This window comes from Ursus americanus, chromosome 34 (assembly GCF_024610735.1).
Source record: "Ursus americanus isolate L20-20 chromosome 34, mUrsAme1.1.p, whole genome shotgun sequence".
Taxonomy (NCBI): domain Eukaryota; kingdom Metazoa; phylum Chordata; class Mammalia; order Carnivora; family Ursidae; genus Ursus; species Ursus americanus.
This window is the reverse complement of record NC_142160.1, coordinates 24,705,926-24,729,346: the sequence shown is the minus strand read 5'-3', so window position 1 is coordinate 24,729,346 and position 23,421 is coordinate 24,705,926. Positions and strand designations below refer to the sequence as shown.

The 23,421-nt window shown below is 35.1% G+C and overlaps 1 protein-coding gene across 4 annotated transcripts in view; it reads left to right on the top strand.

Moving 5' to 3' along the window:
• Positions 1–23,421, top strand: part of AGTPBP1 (ATP/GTP binding carboxypeptidase 1) — a 160,962-nt gene that overhangs the window by 55,533 nt on the left and 82,008 nt on the right. For all 4 annotated transcript variants that reach the window (XM_045780977.2, XM_045780979.2, XM_045780980.2 and 1 more), the window contains 5 exons: positions 1,907–2,000; positions 8,565–8,602; positions 11,683–11,891; positions 13,906–14,083; positions 21,557–21,654. In XM_045780977.2, coding sequence (XP_045636933.2) covers positions 1,907–2,000; positions 8,565–8,602; positions 11,683–11,891; positions 13,906–14,083; positions 21,557–21,654 — 617 coding nt within the window. The remainder of the gene's footprint in view (positions 1–1,906; positions 2,001–8,564; positions 8,603–11,682; positions 11,892–13,905; positions 14,084–21,556; positions 21,655–23,421) is intronic.

The window sequence follows — 23,421 nt, the reverse complement described above, 5'->3', positions numbered from 1 at the left end:
TGCAGAATAACGGTAATCCAGGTGGTGGAGATGTGGATGTATATAATACATGTGTGTGTATGTATAAAATTTTATGTATGTATTGATTATCTACATTTATACTTTGACAGTATGGCTTAAGGTGATCTCATAGGAAAATAGCTTTGACCACTTAAATAATTAACACTTGTGTAATTAAAAAGAATAGAAGGAAGTGAATGAATTGGATATCTAACCAAAGAAGTTAGGAAGGGAGCAAATAAACACAAGGAAAGCACAGGAATGTAGAGGGAAAAAGAATACATTAGAAAAAAAAGCCCCAGTTGATTTAAGAAATGAAATGATTGGGTTAAAAATAAAATAATATTGTAATCTGTAATGGGCGAGATGATTGCCATGTTTGTGGTGAACATAGCATAATGAATAAACTTGTCAAATCACTAAGTTGTGCACCTGAAACTAATGTAACATTGCGTGTCAGTTATACTCAAATAAAATTAAAAACTAAATAAAACATATAAACCATTGAATACCCCAATTAAGGAGAAAGGAATACTGCACAGAGATAAAATTAGAAGGGTTAATGGAAAAATAGATACAGAGGAATTTAAAATCGTACAAGACTTTAGCTTACATTTTTGGTGGCATCGTACTGAATTTACCATTAGAAGGCTAGTAAATGGTTTATCTATGATTTTTAAAATATATTTGTTCAGAGTTGAAAATGTTAGGCACAATTTTCTTTTTTTTTTTTTTTTTTAAGATTTTATTTATTTATTTGATAGATAGAGACAGCCAGCGAGAGAGGGAACACAAGCAGGGGGAGTGGGAGAGGAAGAAGCAGGCTCATAGCGGAGGAGCCTGATGAGGGGCTCGATCCCATAACGCAGGGACCATGCCCTGAGCCGAAGGCAGACGCTTAACCGCTGTGCCACCCAGGCGCCCCAAGGCACAATTTTCTGGTTAGGTAATTGTTCGCATGTTCTGTGTGAAACTCTACAGTTGTGACTTCTTTTTCCCTACCACAGCTGCTTTAGCCAAGGTCCTCATCTCCTCTCACCTGGACCACAGGCTGCTCCCATGTCTCTCAAATCTGTCTTCCCCACAGTGCTGTGACATCTGACCTGTATTAAAATGCATGTCTGATTGGTTGTTCCTTTAGGGCAGTTCCCTGTAGTTAAAAGAACGAACAACTTCTAGGGCTCTTTATAAATTGTTTACCTTCTTTTCCCACCTCATCTTCCCATTGATAAACTTTTGTCTGCTCTTGTATGTTTTAACATGTAACTTTATTCCCACGGTGTTCACTGATTCTGTTCTGTTTGCCGTGTTATCCCTGGCACCAGAGACATTTCCTTACACCAGCAACTCCTGCCCTAGCTAGCTTCTCTTCATTGGTAAAGACTGAGCCCAGGCATCAGTTTCTTCAGAGATACCTTCAAGTTTCATTACGGACTTGGGGCTCCATACTGGCATAACCTAAATAGCCTGAAACTCTTAGTCTGTTTAGAAAGTAACTTAGTAACTATTTGTTTATTGTTTTTGTCACTGTCCTCTATACTGTGTTCTCTGAGGGCCCAGCAGTGTTTTTTGTCTTTGAATCTCCATGACCTGGTACGTAAATTATTGAAGAAGCAAACAGAGCAACTTAAAACTCTTTTTATGTAGTAACATTTTGTGTTTTATATAACTTCTTTCATTATCTCCCTGCAAGACAGTAAATAAAACCAAACCAAACCAAAACAAAACAAAAAAACAGCAACCCCAAAACACTCTTCCCTTCAAGTGATTGGCTAAGGGGGACTTTATGAGGGGCTTGGGTCTGCTAAAGGATTTGTGTATGTTTTCAGCTCTGTATCACCAAGAATACACATTTCTACTTGTTGAGGTTTTAAAATCATTTTACATCCTTTCCTCTGCTTCCTAGCTGTGAATTCAGTGTCCTTAGGGAAAAATGGAGTTGTGGAGCTGCTGTTTAAAATCATCGGACCATTTAGTAAGAAGAATTCGGGTCTCATGAAGTGAGTAAATGCTTTGAGTGTAAATAGAGGTGTATTTTTTGTTATTCTGGGCCTCATCATCTTATCTGTGCAACCAACAGGTTGAATTATATTATATCTAGGGTCCTTTCTTAGTTCTTAAGTAGTGATTTTATTATGATAAAGATTTTCTTCAATATAAAGTTTAATCTTCAAAAGTGTATCAAAATTAGAAAGCTTTAAATTCATTGACTGCAGTGTTATGGAAATTTAGATGTCCAACATTCCTAGATTATGTAAGAGGAAAACGATCATTGCTAGAGTAGCATTCATTCAGAAACATTTATTGAATGCCTACTATATTCCCTACCCAGGTTTGCAATCTTTTAATGACTGCATCCTTCATTCCCATGCTTATCTCAATGTATTTTGAATTTATACATTTCTTTTTTGTCAAAATAATGTCATTCTTTTTCTTTTTTCTTATTTTAAATTATATATATTACAAGATGTATCTATTCATTTGTAGATCTTTCAGCCTCAGAAAATTAAAGCAATTTCCAGTTACTTGGTTATATTTAGTATTTTTTTCTTAAGCCATATTAGAAGTCATTCTTTAAAAAAAAATTTTTACTGTGGAGTTATTCAAAGATACCTCGAGTTTATATTATATTAGGATGATTATTTTGAATTAGGTTTATTAATCACTTATTTGATTCTGCCACTTTTGTTTCATTTATTTCCCCTCTATACTTTTATTTTTGCTGAGGTATTTTTAAGCAAATCCCAGATGTCATTCTCATATATGAATTTCTGTAAAAAAAAAAAAAATCCAAGATATTTTTAACATTTTTTCCCTGAGTACTTCAGTGTATCACTCTACTAAATAGCAACTTAAAAAATAACCATAATACTAAAATTATACTCAACCAAATTTTTAATTCCTTAACATAAATTAAAGTCCAGTCTGTGTTTAATTTTCTCCTGTTGTCTCAAAGTACCCTTTTATAATGGGTTTGTTTGACTAAGAATCCAAACAGGTGCACACATTATTCTTCATCACATTTAGGAAATTTCCAAATCTACAAGAAAATAGACTAGAATAATTACAGACCTACACAAAACTAGAAGAGAACTGATGTACCTACCACCCAGTTTCAACAGTAACCAGCATTGTGCCATTTTGATCTCAGTTTTCCCTTCCCTGTCCGTTCGTTCATCGTTCGTTTTCTTTCTTTCTTTCTTCCTTCCTTCCTTCCTTCCTTCCTTCCTTCCTTCCTTCCTTCCTTCCTTTCTGGAGTCTTTCAAAGCAAATATTGGCCATTACATTTGTTCTGTGGATTCTTTAGTATGGTCACTCTCAGACACAACTTTTTTCTTTTAATGTTTCTGGAATATCGTTTCTCTGTCCAACAAAATTAATAATCCCTTAATATCATCTAATATTTTCTGATTGTCTAAGAAATGTCTTCTTTACAGTTGGCTTATTCCAATCAGGATCCAGATAAGATCTGTACATTTTATTTGATCACTATGTCTTGTAATCTTTAAAAATCAATAAAAGTTCCTCTATTTTGGGTTCTGTTTTATTTATTTGTTGAAGGACTTGGGTGATGTCTCAGAGATTGTCCCAACATTCTGGATTAAAATGACTGTATCTTTGGGTCCTTTAACATGTAGGTATGTCCCTCGAATTTCTTGTAGACCAATAGAGCTGGAGGCTTGATTAGATTTTTTTCTGGTCAAAAATATTTCATATGTGGTGTGGTAGCCTGTTTTGCACCACTTAAGATCACTGAGTTGAGGTAATCCCTCCACTTCTCACCTAATAATTTAGCAGTATTTCATGTCTTTGTCTGGATCCATTATTTCTTCAGGGGTTGCAAAATAGTGACTTTTCTAATTTTCTCATTCTTTCTACTTTTATTAGTTGTGACTCTTTTGTGAGGAAGAACTTGACCACGTCAACTATTTGGTTAAATTTTACAAAGAAGTTCAGAACATTTCCAGTCTTTTCACTCTTTTTGAGATAAAGATCAGAGTGGGAAAAAAAAGTCAAATATTTTAGCTTATATCCTTCTTGAAAATGGGAGCTTACTTGCACATATAATTATTCATTAAATATTTTTTGGTGGGATGTCTTTAACTTTTTACTTATGTAAAGTTCATACACAATCCTAGAACATCTGATGTAATGTGACAAAACAAAAAATGATTATATCACAAGTAAAACCAACTTACAGAATTGGTGTAGTGTAGTAAGTGGACTCTAGAGACAGGGAGAACTGGATTTACATGTTAGCTCTGTCATTTACTGGCTCCAAGATACGCCCCAGTTTCATGTCTATAAATGGTAGTATTAGCCCCTACATCAGAAGGTCGATGTGAGGATTTAATGAGGTGATTCTTCTAATTAACACAATGCCTATGAATGCAGTGGAATTAGTTTAGGTAAGTAATGTAGTAATGTGGATGCGAATTCTAGTTAGTACTAAAAGTATATTCATTATTTTTAAATTTATATACCATTTCTCCCCTTGACCTGTAAAGTACTTTTTATTTTATCTAGTGGTTATGATCTCATTCTTAAGGTCTATATTAGCCTATTCTAACCAGTTACCAAATATAGTATAATGCTCCTAGGAAAAACAGAACATTTCACAAGTGTCATTATAACATACAATATGGGGATATATCCAAAATGAGGCAGAAATAAGTGGGTCTAAACTTCTGAGAAAGGAATAGAGCTATCTAAATTATCCCTTCACTCCTTCCTGTAATTATATTTAAAAAAGAAAAACAAATTTTTTACTTTGTTTTTACTTTGAAAAGAGTAAAATACTCATTGACCAAACATCTATATCTTGATCTCTTTATTGTTTTTAATAATCTTAGGGGGTCTCCCCTTAACTAAAAAATCTTGACATCTAGAACATTTGTTTTGCTGTTTTTCCTCCCCTGAAACCCCTACATTTGGTGGAGTAAGATTAGGGTTATTGTTTATGTTTGAAGGGTGATGCTGCCCTTGAAGATTTCCTTTCCTTTTCAATTTTAGGTTTTGGATTTAAACACTCTTAATCCAGAGGGAAGCAACCCAGGAAGTAATGGGTTCTTCTTGGATGTCCCCATAAGGATTGACCCCCCAGTTTAAAGGAGATATGACTTCATGAATACCTGGAGCTGAAGCTTTTCTTCCTTCACTGCTCCTAAATGAATAAGCCACAGGATGCTTTTTAAGCCATTGGTGGTTGTATTATTCTGTGTGGGACATAGGAAGATTGGAAAAATATATGAGGAAGTATAAAATAGTGAACTGAAAAATTCTAATCAATTAACATAATATAGACTGTGTATATCGATAAATTTGTTATTCTAAAATTCTTTTGTAACTTTTATAAATTTGTACTGGCTTATAAGTGTCAGAGAATTTCAGAAATTTTTTTGTAATGAAGATTTTAGAAATACCTTTTAAATAACAGTTTTGTAAAAATATCAAGGTGACTTTGCACCAAACTTAATAATTTCTTTCTTTCTTTCTTTTTTCCTTTCTTTCTTCCTTCCTTCCTTCCTTCCTTCCTTCCTTCCTTCCTTCCTTCCTTTCTTTCTTTCTTTCTTTCTTTCTTTCTTTCTTTCTTTCTTTCTTTCTTTCTTTTTTAAGATTTTATTCATTTGACAGAGAGCACAAGCAGGGGAGTTGCAGGCAGAGGGAGAGGAAGAAACAGGCTCCCCACAAAGCGGGAAGCCTGATGCGGGGCTCCATCCCCGGACCCTGGGATCACGACCTGAGCCTAAGGCAAACACCCAACCGGCTGAGCCACCCAGGCGTGCCCCTTCATAATTCCTTTTAATCTAGTGTAGCTGTGAAACAAGCATGATGAGCTTGGGAGTCAGAAAGGACTGGGTTCACATCCTAGTTTTGGCAGTGTTGAAGAATAAACAGTAACCCAAAACATGTAGTTTAAGGATTAGAAACTGTCAGAAGCACTTTTATTTGGTTCAAATGTATTACAAACTACTGCCAACCAGGGAGAAAGACTGTTTCTAAAAGTACTCTAAGATTTTTATAATTTTGAATACAGACTTAACTGTAGATAGGAAAATCCTATAAGTTCATTGCAAGTGATTGTATCCAAGTGATTGTATTTGTTTCCTAGGGCTATTGTAACCAAGTACCTAGTACAAATTCGGTGGCTTAAAATTACAGAAATTTATTGTCTCGCAATTCTGGAGGCTACAGGTCCAAAATTATCCTGTCAGCAGGGCCAGTGCTCCCTTTGAAACCTTTATGGAAAATCCTTCCTTCCTTCTTTCTAGCTGGTGGTTTGCTGGCAATCTTTGGTGTTTCTTAGCTTGGAGCTGCAGCATTTAAACCTCTGCCTCTATCCTCACATGAGGTTCTCTCCTTGTGTGTCTGTCTTCAGGTAGTCTTCTCTTTTCTTACAAGGGCACCAGTCATGATGGATTAAGGGCCACCTACTCCAGTGTGACCTCATTTTAACTAATTACATCTGTAGTGACCCCGTTTCCAAATCAGGTCACATTCTGAGATACTCGGGGTTAGGATTTCAACATCTCTTTTGGAGGAGACTGATATTTCTGATTTCGAAAGTTTCCTTCTCAACAGGAGGCTTATATTATTCATTTTCCATAGCACCTCGTTTTTCTGGGACCCTAGGCAAATTATATTCTGAAATCTTTGTATCCATAAAATGTGCCAGTTCTATGGACCAGGATTGTTTTAAGAATTAAACTAGAAAACACAGGGATGCCTGGGTGGCTCAGTCAGTTAAGTGTCTGCCTTTGGCTCAGGTCATGATCCCAGGGTCCTGGAATCAAGTCCTGCATCAGACTTGCGCTCTCTTTCTCTCTCTGACGAATAAATAAAAATCTTTATAAAAAAATAAACTAGAAAACACATATATAAGGCATCTATAACAATTTCTGGCATTTATCAGATCTTCTTTTCTATTATTTTGTATTGCTGTTTCACTTGGAAGATCCCTTTAGTTCTGTGTTTAATTTTGACCAATTTCAAAGCCATCCTTATGCTTGTAGTTGTATAGTCTTAGGTACATTTTAGTGCACAATTGTAAGGTTATGGAAAGTTTCTTACTGATGATTTAGTGCTATGAAAAGTCAGTATGTAATTTCATACTTTTCATTTACTTTCTCACCATTACCAAAACTTTACATTGTTTTGAGAAAGTTCCAGGTCTGAATTTGTAATATTTTTTAAACCATATGCTTTCGTTTTCCTTTTATGAATGTTATCTTAAATAAAGGTTTATATGTTTGCCTTATTTGTGTCAGTAAACCAAAGCATAGCCGTTAATGACTTGCTTTGGAAGGTAGCATTAACGAGCATTTGTTATAAATGAGCACTTACTCTGTACCTAGTTGTAGATAATTGTTGCAAGTTTTACTGTGAACCTGTATCTGTCTAGTCTTCTAGCTGATCGTGCTCTTTGCTTTTACACACTCCGTCATGCTGTGTCTCTTATAAACTCTGTATGCAGCTTTTACTTTGTTGCTTTGTTTTTGGTTTTAATTTCTTGAGTAGTTTTTTCATAGGTGTGTACATTTTATCACATTATCTAGATTGTAAAATTGTGGAAGAGATAAGTTGGCTAATTTTATACCAACCAAGAACCTGCTACTGTGGGTGTCTAGTAGGCATTCAACAAATGCTTAATGATGAGTGACATGCTGAAGTTTGACAAAGTGTAAATTTTATGCAAATTAATTATAGTTGTTGAAATCTTGCTAAGAGGTACCGTAGTATGTAGCCTTATATTTTTAAAGTTACTGAAATTAAGTGCCATTTCTTCAGTAACTTACTTTAAAAAAAATATTTGAATTACAGGTTTTCCACAGTGATATTTTGTGCATTTTTAAAGCTAATTAATGGCAGTTGATTTCACTGTGCATATTTGTGTATTTATGTTCAAAGAAAGTAAAAGTACTCTTAAGTTTTTGGGCAATTCCTTTGTCCTTTCATGGGCAGTGAGAGTTTTTGAGATATTAATTAGGTTCATTATTCTCCTTGGTGCCTTATGGCTGAAAAATATTAAGGGCTCCTACTTCTCCCCAAACCTCCTAGTTCCAAAATATTTTACATTTGTTATCATCTTAAATATTGGGATTACTGCTTGATAAAGCTAAACTACTTTAAAGTCAGATAGCTATGAGTATCTGTAGAATTTTATAGTTACGAATTTTGTGTTAAAACTTGTGTTTTAATTTTTTCTGAATCAGGGCCTCTCATTCTTAATACTGTTATTTTGTGAACTCTGTCAGGGTCAGATACAAGTACAATAATTAATTCTATATATCTATAATCTCCTATATAAAGACTTAAACAGTGTCTTCTTTTTCTTCCTTAAAAATTTTTTTTTGGTTCTTGCCTGTTAATATTTCAGTCTTCCCCATAACTGATTGTAACCTGAAGGGAGAGATGCATACAGAGAAACACCATATGTAATTGACTATAACAGGAATGACTTTTGGAATAGATAATAATTACTTATTCGAAAAGATTGTATGAATTTACTATTGTAGATTAATTTTACTAGTTTTGTTGTTGTTTGTGTTTTCTCATGTTGACAGGGTTGCTTTAGACACTCTTGCTGCATTGCTAAAATCAAGTAAGTTTTTAAATACTGGAAATACTAGATACTATTTTCCAAGTATTCTATCTACTGTGTTAAACTGGAAATGTAGATTTAGTCTGTAGTTATAAAGCTAGTTTGTTATAATTTAATGTCAAAGTTGATTCTGTCTTTTCATATGGCTGACTAATATACATCATAGCTAATGTCTTTTATGTTTATTGAGCTATAATGTAGTACATTTATGTAATTTATTCCAGTACATTATCTTCCTTTTTCTAAGTTCATTATATAAATGTAAAGTGCTGTTAATAGAGGCAAGTAACATGTAAATATTATATAAGTATCATCTTTTTAAAAGTGAAGCTAACACGATATTGAGGTTATTTACTATGAAGCATATTGTGAACAACTGTATACTGAACACATGATTTTCATTTAGAAACCTCTTACTAGAAATTTAATTTCTATCAAATTCAAGTTTAAAGCATTAAAAAATGACTATTAATGTAAATTTACAGTTTACTAAATTCATTTAGAAACTAAAGCAACTGTTTCCTTTATCTTCAAAATTGAAGCATTGGAGTAAATGTGTCTTATGATTCCTTCGGAGACTAATTTATCTACATTATATGTTCTCTCTCTCCAAGGTACTCTGTATCTGTGGTTTAAGTATTAATTTTGTTAGCACTTCCATTCTCATTGGTTGTTTAAATTAACATCTTAACCACAGTAACATTTGGTCCTAAGGATATGATGGCTTTCAATGTTATTTTCCCCAAAACTGTCTATCAAGGGTGAGACTAACTTGCCCTTAAATTTGAATGACCAGAATTATTCATTTGAACAGTAGCAAATGATTGATTGAAAATCTGGTATTTGGTAAAGTAATGATTTATTACATTTATAAATTTAGAAAGTCATCTTAGGTATTAGTATTATATACCAGAGTATATAAAATTCAATTAACAGTTTTATCTTTGAAAAGCAATGTGTGTGGTACTCAATTAGATGAGCCATGTAGCTTTATTTTCATACATGATGTGATAAACTTTAGACCAAGATCAGAATACTTGGATTAACTTTAAAAGATGTTTGTAGCCTGGCTTTGTTCTGCTCTGACTTTGTAGTTCAAATTGTTATTTAAAGATGAATTTTTAAATAATATAGGCATATTTTTGATTTAGAGTAGATTAAAATAGCTATTAAAACAGAAGCTTATTAATTTTCAAAATCACTGATGATAAGATCACTGATTCTAAGTCAGTAGAAACTAAAACCCTCATAAGTTTCAACTATTTATAGAAATTGGTTAATCTAAGAGTACTGAAATCTGGTATCTTGCGTTTTAAATAGTAATCTTCCTTTTACTCCCTCCTCCTTCAAAGGAGGATGGTGGACAAACATACCTGTTTTACTCCTTCAGGTAAAAAAAAGTAAGTGGCCAGTAGGATGAATCTAGTTTATATCTGGTATGTTTTCATAGGGCACACGGCACTAGATAGAATAAAAATTTAATAATGCAAGATAATGTTTAGTAGCACACTGCATATTTTTAGATGCACTGTGGTATTTTGGAACATTCTCATTCATTTTTTTTTTTAAATGCTTTCTGGGAGGGGGCAGTTATTTACTTTAAAGGGTACATGAGACTACTGTAATAACCCTGAGTGAATATAAAGCAAAGAACGTGTATACACACACAGTGCAGAAGGACAGGCAGCCTAGGTGCCATCGCTAGAGCATAGATGAGATGCTGTAGTCTAAAGGGGAACCGGAGTTGTCTTTTAAACGGAGAGGGAAGAAGAGACATAGGCTAATATAGTAAGTTAGGTGTCCTGAACACATGAATAAAAACCTCTTTACTAAACGTTTTAGTTGTGCTCAGTTGCAGATTGCAGATAGCTCTGTTTACTTCTTGTCATTCAGCACCTGTGTTTGAGTTATGGGCAAGTTTCTTATCTGATCTTTAATAAGAATTTAAATATTTCACATAGATACCCTTTAGGCTCATAATGTCTTTTACGAAAATCATATTCAAAGCTAGTAAACTAAAGGCTGTATACTCCAGGTGGTGTAAACAGAGTGTATATTTCTTTAAAATACATGAAACTACTGTTAGTCAAAAACTGTTGACCTGATTGTGTAAATAGCCACAGCCTTGGCCAGTGAGCTCTTGAAGACAGAGAAGAGGTTTTAAAGCTTTTATGTAAGAAACCAGGTGAATTTCTTCCAGCTCCTTGAAGTCAGAACAGGGGTTCTGAGAGAGCATTAATAGTTTGTTGATCTCAGTATCTTTATGTTTTAGGTACGTAGTAGCAATTTGGAAGCTGTAGTAATTCTTCAGGTAACAACTAAAAGCAGCAGAGCCTTACCTTACTGTTACATTATCTTAGTGCCTATGCCCTAAGGCATGGTAAACTTAGGTTAGGGAGAAATTGGAATTTCTTTGTAACTAAACAAGCTTGGATGGGTTGGTTGGTATTCCATGTTAGTTTGTGTTCCTATCATTGGCCCACCAATGTGGTACTGAGTGGCTCATAATGTTGCTAATAGGATTCCCCTACTGCCATTTTAGCGAAATGTACCCTTTGGTTAATAATCTAAAATATTAACACTTTAATAAAATAGATCAAATTTGTGGATCTCTGTTAATTCTACCCCAGTAAAATCAACCATTTACAAAAAAACCTCTTTAATGTAGTTTTTATTACATTAGACAATTAATGACCAGAAAGCTGTAAAGTGCTCCTTACATTTCATTTACTAAAAGTTTTATAAGTATTTTTAACTTACTGTTGTATGGCATGGATATTTGTATAATTGTGGGGGTAATTAAAGCAGTTGATTTTGGTGGAAACACAGTTATAGAAGCTACAATCCAATAGAGTTAATTTCAGTGGAAACAAGGTTTACAGTAGAAGTTACAATAATGACAATGTAGTTGTCATCTGGGACTTTTGTTAGAGAAAAAAATATTTATGTGGCTGCTATATATTTTTTTTGAAAAAAATGGTAAGAACTCATTACAGTATTTTGGTGATGTTTTTAATTTATTCTACCATTTTCTCTTATCATTTAAAAAAATGTTCTTTCTCAATTTTCTTTTGTTAAAGAAACAAACGCCAGAAGAGCTGTAGACAGAGGATATGTCCAAGTCCTTTTAACAATTTATGTAGATTGGCACCGCCATGATAACCGGCATAGAAACATGCTCATTCGGAAAGGAATTTTACAGAGTTTAAAAAGTGTTACAAACATCAAGTTGGGAAGAAAAGCATTTATAGATGCCAATGGGATGAAAATTCTGTATAACACTTCACAAGTGAGTTTTTAATTTTCTTCCTATTACTGTGGTTATTGTTAACGATATTATTTGGTTCTTAAGAACACATTATTTCTTATAAATACTCAAAAAAGTATGATAAATATGTTTAAGAAAAAAAACCTGAAAACCAAAAGCCATAATAAATCTTTCTCACATGACCTCCTCAGACTGAGTTGGAGAGAGTGCCCGGTGCATTTCTCTGCAATATGAGATTTTAGGTAGAAGGAGGCTGTAGAAACCCATCCACTGAGCAGGACGGGAATCTCTATAGCCATGTTTTCTAAGATGTGCAGTTGGCTATACTCAGTTTTGCACGTACCCCTCATAGGATATTTATGGATCCTTTACAGCCGGTAGGGCAGTTCTGTTGTTTGTGAGTGTTGTCAGTGTCTTCCTTCTGGATAGAGCGTTTGTACCCAGAGAAGGTGGAAAAGTGAAACCTGGAGCTAGGAATCCTAGTTCTGCCAGCCATCTTAACTGTAAACCTTCTTGACAATGTCTTTAGCAAGACTGTCAGCTCAGGGCAATGGGGATGTTACAGTGCAACCATTTTGTTTTTAGAAGGTTATAATTATTAGAAAGAAATCTGTCTTTTTAAAATTGCAGCCAGTCATCTTGGTTGTGCCCTCCTGGTCTTACACACAACAGTCTCTCCATGGCAGTAGTTAAGGTACCTGAACACACAATTTATGTTTACCCTAAGCCTTTTCTTTTCTAGATCAATCATACACTTGTTTTTACTATTCCTAATGTAGACAGTGATAGATAATTGATATATCAGGAAGAGTTGGGTGACCTTGTTTATGCCACTTAATATTTCTGAGCCTTCATTTTTTATCTTTTCTGACAGATCAGATGTGAAAATTTGTATTGAAAATTTTATGGGATACGAAAGTGCTATCTAAATGCCAGTTGTCAATAATAATGATAATAATAATAATGTTGTATGTTACAGATTCAAATCCCCTGTCCATTAGCCCTTGTCAACGTTGGATACCAGGAATTAAGCTCTTGGAACTTAAAATCATGGTATTCAGGCTATTTTTTGTAAGTTGAAGAGTCAACTTACTAGAGGTGCTACTGTATGATAAATGATACAGGACACATTCCTTTTTATTTCTTATTCTTTTCTTACTTTTTTTTTTTTTTTTTTTTTACACTTAATGTTTTTTTCTTCTTCCCTTAAATTAAAAAGAATTTTTACTTTATGCCTTGGAGTTGCTAAATGCCTTGTAGGTCACTCATAGATATTACTTAGCACAGTAGTCCCCCCTTTTCTGTGGCGGATATGGTCCAAGATCCCTTGGATCTTAGACGCCTGAAACCTTGGATAGTACTTCACCTTATATATACAATTTGTATTTTCTTATACATACATACCTGTGATAAAGTTTGATTTATTAATTAGACCCAGTAAGAGATTAACAACTAATAATAAAACAGAACAACTGTAACAATATACTGTAATAAAAGTTAAGTGAATGGGTCCCTCCCTCTCAAAATATCTTATTGTACTGTACTCATCCTTATGATGATGTGAGATGATAAAATGCCTCTATGGTGAGATGAAGTGAGGTGAAATGATGTAGGTATGTTGTGTTGTAGCATTCGGCCTAGTATTGACCTTCTGTCAGTTGACCTTAGGTCAGAAGGAAGATGATCTGCGCTGGGCCACGGTTGACCTTGGGTAACTGAAATGGATAAAGTGGAACTAATATACTTTGGTGACTTTTGGTGCCAAAGATGCTACTGATTTCTGCTTAGTTAAAATATTTTAGGAAAAGTATTATTAAGTTTGCCACATGAAGTTCTTACGTATCAGGAGATACTTCTGAATAGCCAAAGCTATTTTATAATGCTTTTACATTAAAATATTGGCTTTTGTGGTATTCGTCTCTTGAAAATTATTGATGTATTACTTTATGAAGTAATGTAAAATTGATTCAATTATTTACCAAAGGCATATTATCTTTTTTCTTTCTTTTCTTTTTCTATTTTTCTTAAAAAACAGGAATGTTTGGCAGTCAGGACCCTTGATCCCCTTGTCAACACCTCCAGTCTGATAATGAGGAAGTGTTTTCCTAAAAATCGCCTGCCACTCCCAACGATTAAAAGTTCTTTCCATTTCCAGTTGCCAGTTATTCCTGTTACCGGGCCTGTGGCCCAGCTCTACAGTTTACCCCCTGAAGGTAAGACCGTGTGTTTATCACTGGCTTTCAGTGGTTCTTGGAATTGTGTGACTATTGACTTTTTTTTCCTTGTTCCTAGTTCCTCAGCAAAAGAAGATCTTAATGAACACAATAAATTTCACATTATATTTTAGTTGAATATTTCTTCAAATATAAGAAACTGAGGTCTGATAATTAAGGGCAGTGGTATGGAATATGTTACATATATGTAAATTTGAATTTGGAAAAATTTAAGCATTACATAGGAACATTATTTCATAATTTATATAAATTTTCAAAGAATAAGAATGTAAACATGAAATATTTAAGTAATTATATTTGGGTTTACATTTAAGTTAAGGATATCTAATCACCAAAAATGTTATGGTTTATGCTTAACAAAACTTGCATGTGACTTACCTGAATGAAAATAATGAAATTAACAGAAGTTGGCTGTTTGCCATTTCAATACAATACTGGGAACATAGTAAAAGAAGTAAGAGTTGAAATCTTAATATGGGGAAAAAGTAGAATTTTTTGGGGTAAGATCTAGTAAAATGGAAAAGAGAATATAGTCTGGACTATTAGAATTTCTAAAGTATTTTCTCATCAGTTGATAATTTTTTTGCAAGAAAAATGGAAAGTTTTTTATATTTAAAAGCAATTACTTGAAATAAGTGATGTAAGAGAATGTTCAGGTAATTATAATTAGTTTTATTTTCCTTGATACAGATTTATCAGTGTGGTATATATTGCAGAGTACACAGTTATGATATTATTTTAAAATATTTTGTTATTAAAGTACACCTTTAGTCTATGCAAAATACCAAAATGGATTATTCAGAAACTTCCTTTAAAGGGCTTAAAAAGTCTGCAGCTCAGTCTGGGACTTGAGTAAGATAGTGAAGTGAAAACAGTGATCCAGCAGACTTTAAAAACAGGGGAAAATCTGTACCAAAAGTGAAAACAAGGTAAAAGAAACATAGACCATGCACCAAACGTGGTGGAGGTGTGAACATATTAGAGAAGAGCATCAGTTCTCTGCTCACCCTGTCTGAGTGCAGTGTGTCTGTCTCCACGTTGAGGTGCCGGCAGCACCTAAACTGGAAGGACAGTCGAGCCGTTGGAGTCCCTTTCTCTCCCGTATCTCAGTGTAGGATTATGGGGGTTTCGGTGGTGGTTGTAACTGGTAGAAAGCTGGGGACACTTCTGTACAATATAGCAGGTGGTAGTACTGGGAGGGAGATAGGATATAGGATTTACCCCATAGTGTTCTTTATTTAGTGTCCAGAATAATCACACAGGTAGAGAAAGCCGGCTTCTAGTGCAGTGAATTCAGCAAACACGGGGAAAAGCCGACAGAGATATTTTTTTGAGGGCTCCTTTCCTGTCTCATCTAAGACTAATGGATCACTAAATTAGAAAGGGAGATTTACACTGACGCACAGGTCTTCATGATTAAGATGTGAGAGGAGGGTTTTGACAGCAACTTGCAGACACAAGGAAAATACCCTTTCTGTTCACCATTATCTTTTCATATATCATACTTAATTACGTTGATCATAATCTTCATTATATTTTACCTTCTTCAGCTAGAATATAAGTTCCATGAGGATAGAGCTGGTGTTTTTTTTTCCTTCATTTTATCCTCAGCATCTGTTAGACACAGTGTACACTTAACATTTGTTGATGAAGGAATCCAGCTGACCTCAAGGGTTAGGCTCTAGAACATAAAATGCCAAAAGATAGGGAAGCAGCATCTAGAAAGGTTTGGAGGAAAGAGTCCTGATTCAAGATTTCTGAGCACTTATTAGTTGCCATCCATATGTGAAGATGACATATTCTTAGGTATATAAGGGTGTGGAAGTAGATTACCCAGGTACCCTTTCTGAAGTAATTACATGAAATATTACTCTAGTCTGGCCCATGATGAATTAAGATGACAAGAATAGAGACAACATGGTAGCAGAATCATTGTATTAAACAGTACAAATTGTTAATTATGTAACACTAAATAATAGTAATACTGTTTTGAAATACATCAACCAACTCTTGGCCAAGCATACCTAATACACAGTTGTAACAAACTGGGTTTTTTATACAAATAAACTAAAATTTTTATTATTTATATTATATATAATTTATATTATATATATTGATAGAGTTCCTGTTCTTAGGAATATTACACTATTTTTGCATTTCTAAAATAATTATAAGAATAGTGGTTCATATATGCATTTTAAAATGTAAAGGTACATTTGAAACAGAGATCCTTAGCCTGGGATCTGTTGAGCCATAGGAATCCATGGATGGACTTCAGAGACTGTGAACACTTTGAAATTCTATATAAAATTATGTATTTTTTTCCTTGGGAAAAATTCTTGAAGAGGCTCATTTATTACTGCTATAGAAAAGCAAGGAAATTTCAGAGACACACAGAAATCCTGAGGGCACTAAATACAAAGCAAGAACCAGCAAATCAGCTTTAGTAATAAGATATCTAAATGGATAAAATACTCAGACTAAAAGGAGAATTGACTAGGAGGCAAGATGGCAGAAGAATAGGGGACCTCGTTTCATCTGTTCCCTTGAATTTAGCTAGATAACTATCAAATCATTCTGCACACCTATGAATTCAACCTGAGATGTAAGAAAAGAATTTCTGGAATTCTGCAATTAGAAAAGCAACCACTTTTTGCAAGGTAGGAGGTACGGAGAAGTGAACCTGAGGGGCTATTTTGGAAGATGAATGGCGAGGGGTGGGGAGCCTCCGAAAGCCGGCTACGAGAAAGTGATAAAGCACCAGAGTGCAAAATCGAAATTTTTAAAAGTTTGCTCCAGTGAGAGACATCCCTGCCGGAAAGGTGCTCAGGTGGCAAAGTGAGGCAGAATCCTAGGTGGGACAGTGTGGACTCAGGATCCCGGGGGTCACAGAAAGAGCAGGGGTGCCTGAGCTGGCAGAGTTCCCAAGCATTGGAGTGGAGAAACAGGCTACGGTCGGCAAGGGATCCCTGTCTAGGACTCTCCCGTGTTCTCTCCCTCAAGGAGTGCAAGAAGACCCTAGCAGCTTTTGCCTCTTAGGATCCCTCTAGCCCTAGATACCACTGCCACCTGAAGACGGACATAGTATTGGCCACAGAGCACCCCTCACAGTGAGTGTTGACAGTGACCTCTGTGGACGGAGCTGCATGGAGACTGTGCTGCTGTGCTTTCCGAGGAAGCAAAGATAATTCATTCTCCCCCAGCCTGTGAATTCACAGCTGTTTTCAGGTGAAAACCCAAGCCAGTCAGTCCTAAAAGCCTGGGAGAAGCAACTGCATCCTCAAATGGGATAGTGAAGTATCCTCCAGACTGGAAGGGCACTTTGAGACCAAAAAACTACGCAAGCCCCTCCATATCATTTTATAGAGGTTTTTTCAGGGTAATGTATTGACAAGGGCAGGCAATCCAGGTGCTGCTACACAGCTGTTCTCGTGCAGTCCAGACCTTAATCCACAGCTTTTATAGAGCAAGGGGCATTTGTTGTGAGGTCAAAGGGCACTTATCTAAAGTGGTGCCATATGTGCGCCAGAGGATGTCTACTCGGTATCCAAAGTTGCCGTCTGTGCATCACTTTAGGGAAGATCAGAACAAGCCTTGCTGCTTTGGGGTCAGGGCATAATTGGGCCCTGAGGGAGATCATTGCTTGGATGTGAACAAGATGGAGGGCCAAAGACGGAGTCAATGTTATTAGCACTCCTACGCAGTCCAATATCTCTGGCGAACATAGATGCAGCAATCCATAGCAAAGTAACAGCACATTGATTTTAACAACAAATTAAAAGGATGATATACCATTATCAAGTGGAATACATCTCTGGGATGCAAGGATGGTTCGATATCTACAAATCAAAACGTTATAAACCACATTAACACTGAAGGATGAAGATCATATGATCATCTTGATAGATGCAGAAAAAACATTTGACAAAATTAAGAATCCTTTTATGATAAAAATTCTTCACAAATTAGGTATAGAGGGAATGTTCCTCATCAAGACAATGTATGATGAACCCATAGCTAATATTGTGCACAGTGATAAAAAGTTAAAAGCTTTTCCTATAAGATCAGGAAGAAGGTAAAGATGTCCCCTCTCACCTTTCTATTCAACACAATACTGGATATCCTAGCTATACTAATTAGGCTAGGAAAAGAAATAAAAGGCATCCAGATCAGAAAGGAAGAAGTAAAATTATCTGTTTGCAGAGGACATGATCTTATATATACAAAACCTTAAAGTCTCCACCAAAAAACTTTTAGAACTAATAAACAAATGTGGTAAAGTTGCAGGATATAAAATCAAAGATGTAAAAATCAGTTGTGTTTCTATACAATTACAATAAACTATCTGAGAGAGAAATTAAGATAGTAATCCTATGTACAGTAGCATTGAAAACAAAATAGGAATGAATTTACGAAGGAGCTGGAAGACCTGTACACTGAAAACTATAAGACATTGATGAAATAGATTGAAGAAGACACAAATAAATGGAAAGATATCCTGTGTTCTTGGATTGGGAGAATTAATATTGTGAAAAGGCCCATATTACCCAAAGTGGTCTGTTGACAGATTTAAAGCAATCTCTTTGAAAATTGCAATGGTATTTTTCACAGAAATAGAAAAAACTATCCTGAAATTTTATGGAACTACAAAAGACCCCTGGTAGCCAGAGCAATCCTGGGAAAGAAGAACAAAGCTAGACATCATGGTTCAGCATTTCTAACTATTACAAACCCATAGTAACCAAAACAGTATGGTACTCAAAGCAGGCATGTAGACCTATAGTGGAATGGAATAGAGAGCCCAGACAAACCCATGCATATGTGGTCAACTAATTTTTGATTAAGGGCACTAAGAATACACAGTGCGGAAAGGACATTGTTTTCAATAAATTGTATTAGAAAGCTAGATATCCACATGCAAAAGAATGAAATTGGATCCCTGTCTTATACCACTCACAAAGAATTATCTTGAAATGGATCAAAAACTTAGTTATACGACCTGAAACTGTAAAACTCCTAGAAGAAAACTTGGGGAAATGATCTTTGAAATTGGTCTTGGCAATGATTTCTTGGATAGAGTCTATAAAAAGCACAAGCAACAGAAGCTGAAATAAACAAGTGGGACTATGACAAACTAAAGAGATTCTGCACAGCCCAGGAAACAATAAATTAAAATGGCTATTTCAATTTATTGCCCTACAGAATGGGAGAAGATATTTGCAAAACGTGTATCTGGGAATGGGCTACTGTTTAAAGTATATTAAAAAAACTCACAGAGCTGAAGAGCATAAAAGCAAGTAATTCAATTACAAATTGGGCAAAGGACCTGAATAGATATGTTCCCAAAGTAGACATACAAATGGCCAATAGTATATGAGAAAGTGCTCAACATCAGTAATCATCGGGGAAATGGAAATCAAAACCACAGTAAGGTAACACCTCACACCTGCTAGAATGGCTGTTATCAAAAAGACAAGACATAGGAACTGTTTGCAAGGTTGTGAAGAAAACAGAACCCTTTTACACGGTGGGGATGTAAAATGGTACAAGTAATCTGGAAAACAGTTTGGAGGTTCCTCAAAAAATTAAAAATAGAACTACCGTATGATCTAGCAATCCTACTTCTGAGTATATATCCAAAGGAATTGAAATCATTATCTTAAAGAGAGATCTGTACACCCATGTTCCCTGTAGCATTATGTACAGTAGCCAAGATTTGGAAATAACCATAATGTCCTCTGATGGATAAATGGATAAAGGACAGTGATATATGTGACTGTTATTCAGACAATATAAAGGAAGAAAATTCTGCCATTTGCAGCAAAATGGATGAACCTGGAGAGCATTGTGCTCAGTGGAATATGCCAGACAGAAAGGCAAATACTGTATAGTATCACTTACATGTAGACTCTTTAAAGACAAACAAACAAAATGATTTTGTAGAAACAGAGAATACATGTTGGATGCCCCCAGGGGTGAGGGGAGTGGTAAGTAGGGTGATGGGAACAAAGGGTACTGATTTTCAATTTAAGAAGATTAAGTTCTGAGGTGCTAATGTGCAGCATGTAACTATAGTTAATAATGCGGTATTGCACATTTGGACATTTGCGAGAGGAGCTCTTAAGCATTCATCATGAGCATGTGCATGCGCAGACACACACACAAAGTTAACAGCGTTAATTATGTGAGGTGATGGATGTGTTAATTTTCTTCATCTTGGTAATCATTTTACGAGGTATATTTGTATCAAATCATTACATTTGTACACTTTGATATATACAGTTAATATTTGTCATTTCTTCAATAGTTAGTTTAGAAAAATATCCTTTTAAAATATTCGCTACTTTGTTTTAAAGCACTGTTACTTACCTGAGTACTCTTCCACTCTTCTTGCCTTGTTTCCCCCATAGCCGTGGTCCTCATGTACCTTTATCCATTCTGTTCCCTGAGTTTTTCTCTAATGCGTATTTATTCTTCATCCCCATTCCTGCTGTATTGGTTCAGACAGTTACTGTCTCCTGTTAATTGGTCCCCTTCCACATATGTGCTCCCTCTCTCACACCTGCCAGAGTGATCTTTTGAGCAGGGTTAAGTTGAATTAAGCCATTCTCCTCTTGAAAATTCTCAGTGCTTGTCTTCCATAGGTTGAAAATCTAAACTACTTGGCCCCTTCATTTTCTCATTCTTATTTGCCTTTCTTACTACTTTCCCAAGTATACAAGTTTAGTTAATACTTGCTGTTTTCCAAGGATATCATCTCAGCTCTTTGTTTTTTTCTTCTTAAAAGCTACACTCAACGACCCTTATGTTGGCCTTAAAAGCTGCTGTATTTTCTTCAGCATACTGCTTAATTACCACCTGTTTTGCGGAGTGATCACTCACAGCCCCTTGACCCCAAGGGGGTTTGCAGTTAGTTATTCCATCCTTTGTCCTCCCAAACAAACGTTGCCTTCATTAACGTATGCTTTTGTATTGTAGTTACCTGTAGTCTTTTCTGCTTTTTAACTTCATGAGCTCCTGGAGGACAGGGACTATATTTACACTTATTAAAAAAAAATTCCCAGCACACAACACTACACACATGGCACATGGTAGCCATTGAAACACATGAGAAATCAGTTGTTAAAGGAATGAAATCAGTTCTTGAAATTTATCATGTACAGGAAATAAGAGGTTTCATTCAGGCTGTTATAATAGAAGACATTCATCTTTAAAAACTGAGAACATCAGTAAAAACACCCATACATTTCTACAGTGCTTTTTCAAATTTTAATATCTCAGAGGTTTTTCAACTCTAGGACAGCCTGAGAGACATTTTTAATAAGGAATTTCATTTACTCTTCCTTCGGTGATTGAAGTACCAACGTTGTATGTATACAGCATCCTGCCTTTGGGTGTGCATGTTGTAGAATGCTTACCTCTGACCTACTTATAGCATGTTTTGTGTCACAGTGGATGACGTAGTAGATGAAAGTGATGACAACGATGATATTGACTTAGAAGCTGAAAATGAAACGGAAAATGAAGATGAGGTAGATCAGAATTTTAAGGTTAGTATAAATCTCTATCTTCTGTCGACTTTATAAATTGTATATGCAGTTGTAAAGATTGGGGAACTGGGTGTAGCTTAATGATAGATTAATTGGTTTTGTCCACATCTTTTTATTGTAATGACTGTGGACGCTAAGGAAAGGGAAAATAATGTTGCTTTTAATGCATTGGTCTGTAAAGGGCTTTACTTATTTTCACTCTTTTTGACCAGGACAACCTCAGGTAACCCATCTGACTTAGGTTTCAAAGTCCAAGGAAATCCGAGTTTGACGGAAAGTGGTTTGAGAGTCTAAGTGGCAATCTGTTCTTCTTTAGCAATCTTTTGGGGATATAAAAATAGTAGGAAAATAATCTGTAACTGCTGGCTTTTTGGTAAGAATAAGTGTTTACATAATGATTCTTAGATTTCAGTTAATTGGAGAAGAAATGGACAAAAGTGTTTATTGAATTGAGACAAGATAAAAAAAATTACTGTCATGTTATAGTAAAGAGGCGGGGAGATTTTTAGAATTTTATGTCACTTCTGGAAGTGTAGAGTCTATATTTGCTTTATTTAATAGTGTCAGACGAGGTCATTTTAGTATCTGTGGAAAAAGGCCTGCTTAACTCCTTCAGTTTTCAAGACTTCAGCTTAGTCTTTTTTGGTGGGTGGGGAGGGATTTGTTTGACCCTTGCCCGCTTGGCCCTTTTTGTCTTGAAGTGCTATGTCAGAATTGGGTACACTGAGTATTTGACCCTCTCTGGAGATGGAATCTAAGATACTGGAAGGAGATTTCCATTTTAATAGTAGATGTAGTACCAGTTTCATTATCACTAAGGGCGATCACCAAGGCCAGCTTTGGCAGAATTGTCGAAGTGAGCCAATGTGGGCAGGATAATGGTCTGCATCCTTGCCTCAAGCTGGAAAGAGGAGAAATAGTGCAGGCTCTGATTTTCAAGGCAAAAAATCTGGATTAACTGTGTGATTGTGGTTCTGGACTTGATATAAGTGAAAGAACTATGGGATCCAAGTTAGGAGAATTTAAATTCTGTTATGTAAAGAGTTCTTTAGATAATAGCTATATTAAAAATCACCTGTTTGGATTCTTTGGGAGCTGAGTGTTTAGGGATAGTAAAACTTCAGATTGATATTAAATTTATACTTTAACAATTATATTTAATAGAAAGCTTTCTCTTATGTGCTATATGTTTCCATGTTATTAAAAACATAGTATGTTGAATATAATTTATTCTTTATGGCTTAGAGTTCTCATTAAAAATATCTGTTGTGATCACTACAGATGTAAAGACAGAGATTGGTGGGGAAATAGAACTCAGTAGGAATTATAACAATGATTCTAATTTTGCTGCTTGGAAATTGTCAGTGTGTATGCATGAATACATACTTAAAATTTTTAAAAAAATCATATGAGGGTAAGTTACATATATTATGTATCATGGTCCTTTACCCCTAAATATGTCAGTGAATATTTCCTGGAATAGTGGTGTTCTGTTACATAACCACAATGCGGTTATCAACTTAATAAATTTATAGTGATGTAACATTTTTTCTAATCTCCCATCCATATTCCACTTGTCAGTTGATCTAATAAATGTCCTTCATGAGATTTTTTTTCTTCTCTCTAGAATAGGAGCTAGCATCAGGTACTGTGTTTAATTATTTTGTCTCTTAAGTCTCCCTTAATTTAGAATATTTCCATATATTTTTTTGTCTTTTGTGACATTCATATCTTTGAAAAATACAGTTGTTGGCTGTACACTGAAGT